Source organism: Mirounga leonina, unplaced genomic scaffold (genome assembly GCF_011800145.1).
Source record: "Mirounga leonina isolate KUSES-001 unplaced genomic scaffold, KU_Mleo_1.0 Mir_115, whole genome shotgun sequence".
In the NCBI taxonomy this organism is placed as follows: domain Eukaryota; kingdom Metazoa; phylum Chordata; class Mammalia; order Carnivora; family Phocidae; genus Mirounga; species Mirounga leonina.
Window position 1 is genome coordinate 32,008,218 of NW_023270268.1, and position 12,740 is coordinate 32,020,957.

Genomic DNA, 12,740 nt, shown 5'->3' on the forward strand with positions numbered 1-12,740 from the left:
CTGCCCACTTATATGATAATTATAAGAATTGTAAGAATTCTGGGTTCAAAATTATTGTTTCTGGTGTTTTCCATAAGGACACACAGTGGGTCAGGGGATCCCCAGGTTAAATTCCAGCTCAGGGCCCTGCAGCTCCATCCCCATGGCTTCTACGCCAGGCCACCACACATCAGCACAATGCTATACATAAGTCACCTTCATGGTAAACTTGATCTCGTTACAAAACCAAACCCTATATGTGGATTTCCACTTTACGTAATAGAATAGATGCTCACTCTTCATAATTTTGGAAAGTTAAAAGCAGTGTCAGTTTATGACCATGTAATTCAGCCTGTTGTCTAATTGTTCTCGCTTGGTGGTCTGGGGACCTCTGATGGGCTACAATCTCCTTGATAACAGTCCTTCCCTTTCCTTGCTTTTAAATCCTCCACTGCATCTAACCCTTTGCTAAGCATAATACAGAACTCATAAATGCTTATAGATTGATCATTTGATTAAAGGTTGGAAGAGGTTGCCTATTAAAAGTTCCTGGTTTGGTACCCAAACCAAAAATTTTAATTCCATTTAAAATTAAACTTTACTAGACTGTATAACAGCCAAAGCTGGTTTTCATAATTTTAAAATAAATTAATCTTTCTCTTCATACTATTTCAGACTTTAGCCCTTTTGGAAGAAGAGGAAGATATAAACCAAATCACAGATTACTTCTCCTATGAACATTTCTATGTTATTTATTGTAAATTTTGGGAACTAGATAGTGATCATGACCTCTACATCAGCCAGGCTGATTTATCTCGATACAATGAACAGGGTAAGTGTTTTATAGATGTTAAAACTTAACTATTTTGAAAAAGGCAAGAGTTATATGAATTGTTATATGAATGGGAAATTCCCATTTCTTAAATTCTTTATCTAATCAAGTCCTCTTTAAAGAGTCAAGAATTTTTAAGTGGGAATGGGTGAAGGTATCAATTTTTTATTTAGAAGGCAAGTATAGAAGGGACTTTAAGTAAGCAGTTAGAGTCTTTGTTTTGATTAATTGCTGAGTCTTTATAGTGATGTTTATTTTCTAATGATGAATTGAATAAGATCCATACCTAAGTAAAGTTTATTTGAAAGAGAATGTATATACACCCTTATAAATTTCCCATTTTACCAGTGTTTATGAACAGCCAAGGATGAAAATGTTTCTAACTTGCCAGTGTTTTCCAGGAATCACAAAAACTTACTTTTTGGAATTTAGTTCCAGAGTAAGTATTTTCCCTGCAGATGAATTTTGTGTGCTTTCTTTTATCAGAAAGCAAAAATATCACATATCACATGATATTACCCCTTTTGCTTCATTTTTACCAGTAGTAAACTTAGAAACCACTACCTGATGATTTAATATTCTTCACCAAACACCAAAGTACATTGACTCATTTTTTTCTCATAAGATCGTCCCTGGGAGTGCCTGGGTGGCTCAGTCGTTAAGCGTCTGCCTTCGGCTCAGGTCATGGTCCCAGGGTCCTGGGATCGAGCCCCGCATCGGGCTCCCTCCTCTGCAGGAAGCCTGCTTCTCCCTCTCCCACTCCCCCTGCTTATGCTCCCTCTCTCACCGTGTCTCTCTCTGTCAAATAAATAAATAAAATCTTTAAAAAATAATAATAGTAATAAGATCGTCCCTGTTCTATTATTAAATATCTTCTCAGGCACTACAGATTTTTTTTTTTTAATCAGCCTTTAGCCTTTTAGATGTAGCAGAGTACAAATCTTAAACAAATGCATTGAATTTCACTTCTGTTATTTGGTATATCTGTGATTAACCACTTACATCTTAAGAAAAGGTTCATTCTATATGATGTCAAGTTTCATAGAACTTTCCATATATAAGAAAGAGTTCTACCTCTCAATTCTCAGGTGCCAACTAGGTATCGAGGGAAAATACTCAGATGTACTTATTGATAAACAAGCAGCACTTGGTTTAGTACTTTACCTCCCTTCTTCAAGTAGTCACAATCTTCCTGTCACCAGAATAGCATAAAAATGGAAATATTCACAGGTGTATCAGGTCAGCTTTATTAGCGCTGCACCTTCTAATCACCAGTGGCCAAATCATCTGTGTAACATGAGGTCATGCAAAACCTTACAGGCTCTAAAGCATGCTGACTGATATACCATAATTCTCACTAAGTCCCCAAATATTGTATATATATACATAGCAACTCAGTAGAGGCATGTTAAAATAATGAAGTCCAGAAAAGTAGGCAGCTAGGCCTGCATGATGAAGGGGTCACTGAGACCATGTAATTGCCAGTCCATCAACCTGTCCTAAATGGGACAGCATGATCTTCAATTTTAGGCTAAACCTTCCAAATTTAAAGACTTTAGCTTTGAAATTAAATTCCATGCCTTTCCTATATAGCCCTCTATTTGTCTATCTAGTACAAATTATTAACCCCGTAAACCAATGTTCAACAAAGTATTAGAGGGTCCTTATATAAGCTTTGTGGCTAGGCATGGCTATACTGACCCCCATATTCCCAGCATCTTCAGCCAAAGTAATTTTACCTATTAACTCTGTGCAGAAGAATTAGATGCTGGTAGCTACTAACTCCCTAGTGACTAATCACTTGTTTTGAAATTGTAATGTACATGCCATTACGTGGGGCACTTCTTAAAAGAACAGATTCCTGTCCTCACCAGATCCCTAGGTCTGAGCTGTACTGGCATATCCTTTTGTTAAAACTAAAGCCTTTAGTTATTTCGAACCAACAATGAGGTACACTGCTATAGATTTTCTAGGACCTATCATCAAAAGCAGTATACTGTCTTAAGATATAATTGTGTCTCTCCCTGAATAAAACTTACTGATGGAATTTCTCAAATTATATGTTATGTTCTGGACTCTTATAGAATAAGAATATTAGAAAAGTATGTGGTATGTTTAGGTATCTTCTATAAAATTCTACTTGAAAGCATTCTCTGTTGTTTTACTCAAAGTCCCTTATATTAGGAGCTGCCAATCAGTTCCCCTTGAATTTCATGATAGGATAAAATTTGTCTTGTTTTAGAGGAAAAGTTGTCCTACTGGATAACAAGATCAATACAAATTCTATACATTTTTGTCTTAGTTGTCCTGATGTTCAGAACTAACTTGCCGCTCAGCTACATTAATACATCCCAGCTATCGGGTGTAATCATTTGCCTGTTCTTTTTTTTTGTGATTAATTAATTGATTATGCCATCTCAGATTCTTTCAGAAATATAAATTATACATAGGTGAAAATTTAAATACTCATAACTTCTCATTATGGAAGACTATTATGTTTTAGCTTGTAGCTAAATAAATTTGCCAAAAGTATTGCCTTTATGCAACATGTTTCTAACTAGCTTTGTGCCCTCTTGTTTACATTTAGCTTCATCAAACAGAATTATTGAAAGGATATTCTCTGGGGCAGTAACAAGGTAAGAAAAAGCATCTGAGTTTAAAAATTAATTACAGATGGGGAACCTGGGTGGCTCAGTGGGTTAAGCATCTACCTTCGGCTCAGGTCATGATCTCAGGTCCTGGAATCCAGCCCCATGTTGGGCTTCCTGCTCAGTGGGGAGTCTGCTTCTCCCTCTCCCTTTGCCCCTCCCCCCACTCCTGCTCTCTCTCTTTCTCAAATAAATAAAATCTTTAAAGAAAAATGAATGAATTACAGGTAACACTTTAACAGTCTCATTTTAGCACAGCTTCCTGCACACCATGGCTTCATACAAGACAGTAGTAATTCTTTAATTTACGGGCATCAATCCTTTACCTAGTTACAGGTAACAGTATTTGATCCTGGTGGTTATTTGCATTCAAATTGGAAACCAGACTTCTTTCTTCATACCTACAAATGTCTTCTGGTTCCACCCTCCAGGCCTTTGCAAACAATATAGGAAATGGAAGGGATGCTCTTTGTTAGGTTTCCAGCCTTCTGATTTTTCTTTGACTTAATTTCCAAAGAAAGATGTTGCTTTATTTTTTAGTCTGTCATCCTACTAAATTTATCTGAGTAATTGCTCAGGAAACTTCATAACCGTGTGTTTTCTTCAGGGGAAAAACAGTACAGAAAGAGGGAAGAATGAGCTATGCAGACTTTGTTTGGTTTTTGATCTCTGAGGAGGACAAAAGGAACCCAACCAGGTATGACTTCTTTTTTTTTAAATCAATTAATTAACTTATAGTGTATTATTAGTTTCAGAGGTAGAGTTTAGTGATTCAGCCAGGTATGACTTCTAAGTTTCCTTTGCCAGGAATGTTAAACCCTTGAACAAAGCTTGATAAAGTCATGATGTATACACAGTGGATGCCATCTTGACCTAGGGGCACCAAGAAGAATTAGACTTAGTGTCTGCCCTCTCAGACTAAATCCATAGTTACAGCATATCAAGACAAGTGCTTTTACCCCCAGAGATAAAGGTGAAATGACATGTGAGCTGGCCCTGAGAGTTAAGTAGGACTAGTAAGCTTTATATGGGAATATATATTATGAGTTTTCATTATTTTATGATCTTGATGGTTCAGTAGAAATTAGAGAGGGAAAGAAGCAAATTGTGGATGATTGGTACAGACAAATTAGAATCATCTCTCCTTTCCCTTGGCACTCTCAAACATACCTTGATTTTTAGTTGTGAACATACACATCTGTTTCTTGCCACTAGTCTGTCTCTTGTTTAAGCCAAAAATCTAGGGCCCTCTCTTCTTTTTATTCCCAGCTTGTGTTAACACAGTACCTAGCACATAGTTTGTGCTTAGTACCAAGGGACAGAGAGGCTACGGTCCTTGGTGCTGCTTGCTAGTAGAACTGATTCAGCTGTCTGCATATTGGTTCTAGAAGTTATCTAAATGTTGGATACATGGTTTGGAAATCAAGGAAGTAGAAATAAAACTAAGCTATTTCTTGAGCAGCTCATTAGATTATTTTTAAATAACTTTGTTTTCCATTTCAAAGAATAATTTATTGTCCATTATAGATAATTTAGAAAACATGGATAACCAGAAGAAAACAAATTTTAATACTAATAATTCTAACATACAGAATAAGAGACTATTAAAAGTTGGTATATATTGTACAGTCTCTTTCATATATTTTTACATACTTTTTGGATATTTAGATTAGTTCCATTGGATTAAGTCTTAATTACCATACACTCCAAAATTTTTATGGAATGCTTTCCAAAACAATAGTTACAGCTAAATGGTTGTAACATCCACTACTTTTTTCATTAACATAAATTCCCCAAAATGGAATTGTTAGGTTAAAAGAGTATAGACATTTTAAAGGGCATTTATAAAAATTATTAATTTGCTCTTTAGAAAAATTGTATAATTTTATACTTTATCAACAAGGTACTGAGCATATTTCCTATAACCCCTACTAACACTGGGTATTTTCCTCTTAAAAATATTTTCCAATTTGATAAATAAAAAATTCAGTCATGGGGCACCTGGGTGGCTCAGTTGGTTAAGCGACTGCCTTCGGCTCAGGTCATGATCCTGGAGTCCCGGGATTGAGTCCCACATCGGGCTCCCTGCTCAGCGGGGGGGTCTGCTTCTCCCTCTGACCCTCTTCCCTCTCGTGCTCTCTGTCTCTCATTCTCTCTCTCAAATAAATAAATAAAATCTTAAAAAAAAAAAATTCAGTCATATTTTATTTTGCATTTGATTACTAATGAGGTTGAATTTTTTTCATATGTATTCAGTCAGTTTTGTTTCATTTTAGTCAACTTGCTTTTTCAAGTCTTTTGCTCATTTCTGCTGGATTAGTTTTTTTAAGTTTATTGTTTTATCACAAATACACATTAAGTATTTTAAAAATATACATTCAAAGCCTTAATATAAGATTCATTCATAATTCCATGACCCATATTTAACATTGGTATATATCCTTCCACTCCTCTCTTTCCCTCTCTACCCACTCTTTCTTCTCCTTCTCCTTTCCCTCCTCCTCCACTCTTTCTCCCTGCACCAAAAGATATACTATGCTAAATGGTATCATACTATATAGATTTGTAAAACACTTTTTCACATAACAGTATATTTCCATGCCAGTAAGTATGCATCTTTATAATTTACCATTAGTCCACTATTTTGAAAGCTTAGGTTGTTTCAGTTAGATCACATGAATTTCCAAAGATTTGAAGACTATGCGTTTTTCCAATTCTTGTCTTTTCAGTGTTCTGTTAACCCTCAATCTCAATCTTTTATCTCTCTTATTTCCTCAATTATGAAAAAGCTTTCCTCAAATAATTCTCGTCCATGTTTTCCTCTTTCTGGAACCCCTATTATCCCATAGGACAAATGAAGAGAACTAGAAATGATAATGAAGAAGATTAATAACAAACTCTATGAACATATACTTATTCTCTTCTCTCAATGTCTTAAAAAAATAAATTACATAAAGTAATAGAACAGTGTAGTTTGGGGTTTGTAATATATGTAGATACAATATGTATAGTAAAGTAATAATTAGAACAATGTAGTTCTGGGTTTGCAATATATATAGATGTAATATGTATAGCAATAATAGCACAAAAAAAGGGAAGAAGGAAGAAAGTTATATAGGAGTAACATTTCAGTGTCTCACTAGAATCTGAAGTAGATTCTAAGAAGTTAAGAAGTGTGTGAGCAGAAAGAGGGGTCACCATATACACTGTCTTGTCCCCGTGCTTTAATAAAACTGCCTTTTTGCACCAAATAAGTAAATAAATAAATAATAAAATTAAAAAATAAAAATGTATATGGCAAGCCCCTAGAGCAACCACTAGAAAATTAACTCGAAAATATATAGTGAAAAAAAACACTAAAAGAATTAGAATGTTACACTTAGAAAATAATTCACTTAATATAAAAGAAAGCAGTAATGGAGAAACAGAAAAATGCCAAGACAGATAGAAAACAAAAAGTAAATGGCAGACATAAGTCTATGTCAATAACGATTTATAAATGTGAATGGATTAAGCATTCCTTTAAAAGGCAGAGATTTTCAAACTGGATTTAAAAAACCAATTATAATTATATGCTATCTACATGAGAAAATTAGATTTAAAGATACAATAGGGAGAAAAAAATGAAAGGGAAGTATAGGGATATGTCATGCAAACAACAACCACAAGAAACTTGGAGTGGCTTTATAAATATCAGAGAATGTAGACTTTAATACAAAAATAGTTACTAGAGATGAAGAAGGACATTTTATCTGATAATAGGTCCAACAGGAAGACACTACAATTATATATATGCACCCCACAACATCAAACCCTAAAATACATGAAACAAAACTGACAGAATTAAAATAAACAATTCAACAATAATAGTTAAAGACTTCCATACCCCTCTTTCAGTGATGGATGAACAACCAGGAAGATCAACAAGGGAATAGTAGTCATAAACAACACTACAAACAAAACTATAAACCAAATAGCCTAACAGATATCTACAGAACACTCAACCTAAGAACAGTCGAATATATATTCCTCACAAGTACACATGAAATATTCTCCAGGATAGAACATGTGGCAGGCCATAAAACGGCCTCAATATAAAAAGAAGTAAAATCATACAAAGCATATTCTCTGACCATAATGGAATAAAATTAACAATAACAGATAGGAATTTGGGAATTTACAAACATGTATAAACAACACACTGCTTAAATAACCAAAGGATAAAAGAAGAATACATCAAAGGAAATAATTTGAAATGAATGAAAATGAAGGGAAAAGTACCAAAACTGTAAGATGAATGAAAATGGAAACACAGTATGCCAAACCTCATGGGATGTAGCATTGCTACATGCAGTGCTAAGAGAAATGTATAGCTATAAATGCATATACTAAAAAACAAGAAATGTCTCAAATCAATAACCTAACCTTCTACTTTAAGACACTGGGGAAAAAAAGAGCAAATTAAGCATAGCAAACACAAAGAAGGAAAGAAGAAAGATTGAAGTGAATAAATTAGAGAATAGAAAAACAATAGAGAAAATCAATGGAACCAAAAGTCAGATTGTTTTAAAAAGATTAATAAGGCCTTAGCTACACTGATCAAGAAAAGAAGAGATAACATTCAAGTTGTTAAGGTCAGAATAACAGCGGTAACATGAATGCTGACCTTACAGGAATAAAAAGGATTGTTTATATATATATATATATATACACACACACTAACTTTATACTTTATACTAACAAATTAGATAACTTAGACAAAATGAGCAAATTCCTAGAGGGACACTTGTTCAAGATGAAATAAAAACTCTGGATAGGAAAAATAATCCCAGGCTGATATGGCTTCACTGGAAAATGCTACCAAACATTTTTAGAAACAAAACAAATGAACCAGGGGGGTGGGGCACTGGGGAGAGGCAGGCTGAGAAACAGATTCTTAACTATAGAGAACAAAACAATGGTTACTGGAGGGGGGGGGGATGGGTCAAATATGTGATGGGGGTTAAGGAGTGCACTTACTGTGATGAGCACCGGGTGTTGTATGTAAGTGATGAATCACTAAATTGTATATCTGAAAAAATAGTAATTCTTTACAAACTTCCAAAGAATAAAGGAGTAAAGAAGACTTCCAGATTCATTCTATGAGGCCAGTATTACCCAGATACCCAAACCAGACAAAAATGCAAAGTTGGTTTACCATGTAAAAATCAATATAATATACTATATTAATAGAGCAAAGGATAGAAACCACATGATCATCCTAGTAGTCTCAGAAAAAGCAGTTGAAAAAGTCCAATGCCTCTTCTTGATTAAAAAAACACTTAAACTAAAAATGGAAGGGAATTTCTTTGACCTGATAAAGGATATCTATGAAAAACCCACAGCTAACAACTAGTGAATAGTGAAAGATTGAAAGCTATTTCCTATGATCAGGAAAAAAACAAAGATGTCTGTTCTTTCAACATTGTACTGAAGGTTCTAGCCAGGACTATTAAGCAAGTTAAAGAAAAAAAAAAAAGGATCCAAATTGGAAAGGAAGAAGGAAAACTATCTATTTGAATATAGGAAATCCCAAGAAATCAACTGAAAAACTATTAGAACTCAGTAAAGATTAAGTAAGTTGCAGGATATAATACAAATTTATAAGAAATCAATTCTATTTCTATGCACAATGAAAAGCCAAAAATAAGGAAATAATTCCAGTTACAATAGAAGCAAAAAGAATAAAATACCTAGGAATAAATTCAACAAAAGAAGTATAAAACTTATACTGTGAGAACTACAAAACATTGTTGAAAGAAATTAAGGAAGATCTAAATGAAATGAAGGCATCCCATGTTCATGGATCAGAAGGCTTAAAAATAGTTAGAATGCCAGTACTCCACAAATAGATTTGTAGATTCAAAGCAACTCCTAAGAAAATCCCAGCTATTTTTTGTTGTTGTTTTTGTGGAAATGAAAAAGCTGAATCCAAATTCATATGGAACTACAAAGGGATCAGAGTAGCAAAAATAGTCTTGAGAAAAAATAAAACCATAGGATTCACACTTACTCATTTCAAAATATACAAAGCTAATGTAAACAAGACAATGTGATACTGGCATAAAGATTGACATTTAGATAAACAGAGTTGAATTAGGAGTCTAGAAGTAAAAATAAATCCTCACATTTATGGCTAATTGATTTTCAACAAGGATGCCAAGATAATTCTAATGGGGAAAAAACAGTCTTTTAAGAAATGGTTCTGAGAGTTGGATATCCACTTGCAAAAGAATGAATTTGGACCCCTACCTCACATCACAAACAAAAATTAGCTAAAGTAGATCACAGACCTAAATGTAAGAACTAAAACTACAAAACTTTTAGAAGAAAATATAGGAGTAAATTTTCATGGCTGTGGTTTTTTAGATATGATATGAAACAAAAGAAGAAATGGGTGAATTGGACTTGAAAAAAATTAAAAGCTTTCATGCTTCAAAAGACAACATCAAGAAAGCAAGACAGCCATAGCATGGGAGAAAATATTTGTAGGTGATCTATCTGACAAATGACTTGTCTCTAGAATATATAAGTAATACAACTCAATAATAAAAAGATTAAAAATGAGCAAAATATCTAAATAGATATCTAAAATATCTAATAGATATGTCCAAAGAAGATATATACATGGCCAATAAGCCCATAACAAATTTCTTGATATGGTTAGTCATCAGGGAAATACAAATCTAAACCACAATGAGATACCACTTCACACCCACTAGGGTAGCTTTAATAATCAAAAAGTCAGATGATAACAAGTGTTGACAAGGATATAGAAAAATCAGAACTTTCATATGCTGCTAGTGGTAATATAAAATGCTGCAGCCACTACGGAAAACACTCTGACAGCTCCTCAAAGAGTTAAACATAGAGCTACCATATGACCAGCAGTACTATTCCTAGTATATCCAAGAGAAATGAAAACATTCACATAAAAACTTGGACAACCCATGTTTATAGCAATATTATAATAGCCAAAAGATAGGAACAACCCAAGTATCCATCAACTAATGGATGGATAATAAACAAATGTGATATATCCATATAATCAAATATTATTTGTCAGTTAAAAAAATGAAGTACTGATGCATACTAAAATACGGTTGAATCTTGAAAACATTATTCAAATTATAAGACACCAGTCACAAAAGACAACATATTGTATAAATACATTTACATGAGTTGTCCAATACAGGCAAATCTATAGATATAGAAAGTAGGGTAATGGTTGCCTAGACTATGAGGGACCTAGGAGAAAATGAGGAATGAGTACTAATGGGTATGGAGTTTCTCTTTGGAGGCAATGAAAACTAATTGTGGTGATGGTTATGCAACTCTGTGGATGAACTAACAACCATTGAATTACACATTTTAAATGGATTATTTATGTGATATGTGAAATATATCTCAACACAGCTGTTTAAAAGAGAAAGTTGAGATAATACAAAATATAGTCTCTGACCATAATGGAATTGATGTAAAAATAAGAGAAAGATGACTGGAAAGTCTCCACACACTTGGAAGTTAAACAACATACTTCTAAACAACCCATGGGTCCAAAAATATGTCTCAAGGAGAATTAGATAATCAAAAGATAGAGGAGTGCTATGAATATTATATACACTATACATAAAGGTGGTGACTTAAATGAACTGGACCGATTCCTTTAAAGTCACAAATTAGGGGTGCCTGGGTGGCTCAGTCAGTTAGGCATCCTACTCTTGATTTCGGCTCAGGTGGTGGTCTCAGGGTCATGGGATCAAGCTCCCTTTTGGGCTCCATGCTCAGTAGGGAGTCTGCTTTAGTTTCTCTCCCTCTGACCCTCCCCCTGCACATGCTCACTCGCTCTCTCTCTCTCTCTCAAATAAATAAATCTTTAAAAAATAAATAAAGTCTCAACCTAATAGAACTTACCCAGGAAGAAATACATAACCTGAATAATCATCTTATATCTATTAAAGAATATTGAGTTGAAAGTTAACAACCTTCTGAAAAACACATCTGTCAGCTCAGATAATTTCACTATTGTAGTTTTCCAAACATTTGAAGATGAAATACCAAGTTCTACACTGCTTCTTCCAGAAAACAGAAAAAGAGGGAACAATTCCCAACTCATTTTATGACGCCAGTTATTACCTTTATACCAAAACCAAACACAAAAAATAAATAAAACTACAGCCCAACTTCCCTCATGAAGACAGACCCAAAAATCATTAATAAAATAATAGCAAATCAATGCTCAGCTTCTCAACTTCTCAGGCCCCCTCTTCCAGAATCAGCAAGTGCTAGGCTCCTCCTCTCTGGATTTCCTATTGGATCTCGACATCGTAGTTCTTCACTGCCCTGTTAATTTAGTCCACTGCCTTCAAACAGTATTTTTCCTCCAGATTTTGTCAGTGGGAGTGTTAATCCAAAATATTTAGTTCATCATTACTAGAAGCAGAATTCCTCAGGTCAACTTTTCATATCTTGAGACCCAGTTATGGATCTCTACTTAAAGGAACATCACCTAAAGAGATTTTTTGGGTCAGAAGCTTTCTTTTGTGTTCCTTTTCTGCCTTGCATACTGCCTTTCTCCTATTTAATAAGCTAGCATATTGTTGAGGCTTTATTTTTTGCCAGCTGACAAATGTTTTATATGCAATGGCTTATTTAATCCTCATACCGCTATCAATTTAGTGGTCCCATTTTGCAGATGAGGAAACGGAAGCTCTGAGAGATTACACACACAGTAAGTGACCTAGCTTGGATTCAAATCCAGGTCCGTATGACTCCAAGTCCTGGGCTCTTTATCACTATAACATGTGGTCTGTTATATGAGACAGCATGTTTGCATGTTTATCTTCTTAACAACTAGGCTATGGAATCCCTAAAAAAGAGTTAATTCTCTTGGTGTCCTGAAATTATTTATTGCATAAGAGACTAAAAATTAGGCCAATCATGAAAGAAAGTAACTCCTAATTTTGACTTGGTGATAGGTGCCTTGGCTCCTGTTGGCGCTTACGAGGCACAGGCGTGTGTACTGTCAGTGCTCACATTGCCTCACTACAGCAGAATGTGAGCAGACGGCAGTTACACCTTACTGTTTTAAAGTAATAAGGGAAATGTCTGTACATCAAAATCAAACTCTTAGGTAACAAAATGTAACAGGCAACACTTTGCAGGGTTCAGGTTTGTGCCTGATGAAAGACATGGGTAGAAAAAATTAGTTTCTTGAAAGAAATAATACTATACTCACTAAA

General features: G+C 34.4%; 1 protein-coding gene across 6 annotated transcripts in view; it reads left to right on the forward strand.

Annotated features, from left to right (window-relative positions):
* The window catches only part of PPP2R3A (protein phosphatase 2 regulatory subunit B''alpha), a 214,723-nt gene that overhangs the window by 144,694 nt on the left and 57,289 nt on the right, over nt 1-12,740 (forward strand). For all 6 annotated transcript variants that reach the window (XM_034995190.1, XM_034995200.1, XM_034995176.1 and 3 more), the window contains 3 exons: nt 655-811; nt 3,399-3,447; nt 4,067-4,156. In XM_034995190.1, coding sequence (XP_034851081.1) covers nt 655-811; nt 3,399-3,447; nt 4,067-4,156 — 296 coding nt within the window. The remainder of the gene's footprint in view (nt 1-654; nt 812-3,398; nt 3,448-4,066; nt 4,157-12,740) is intronic.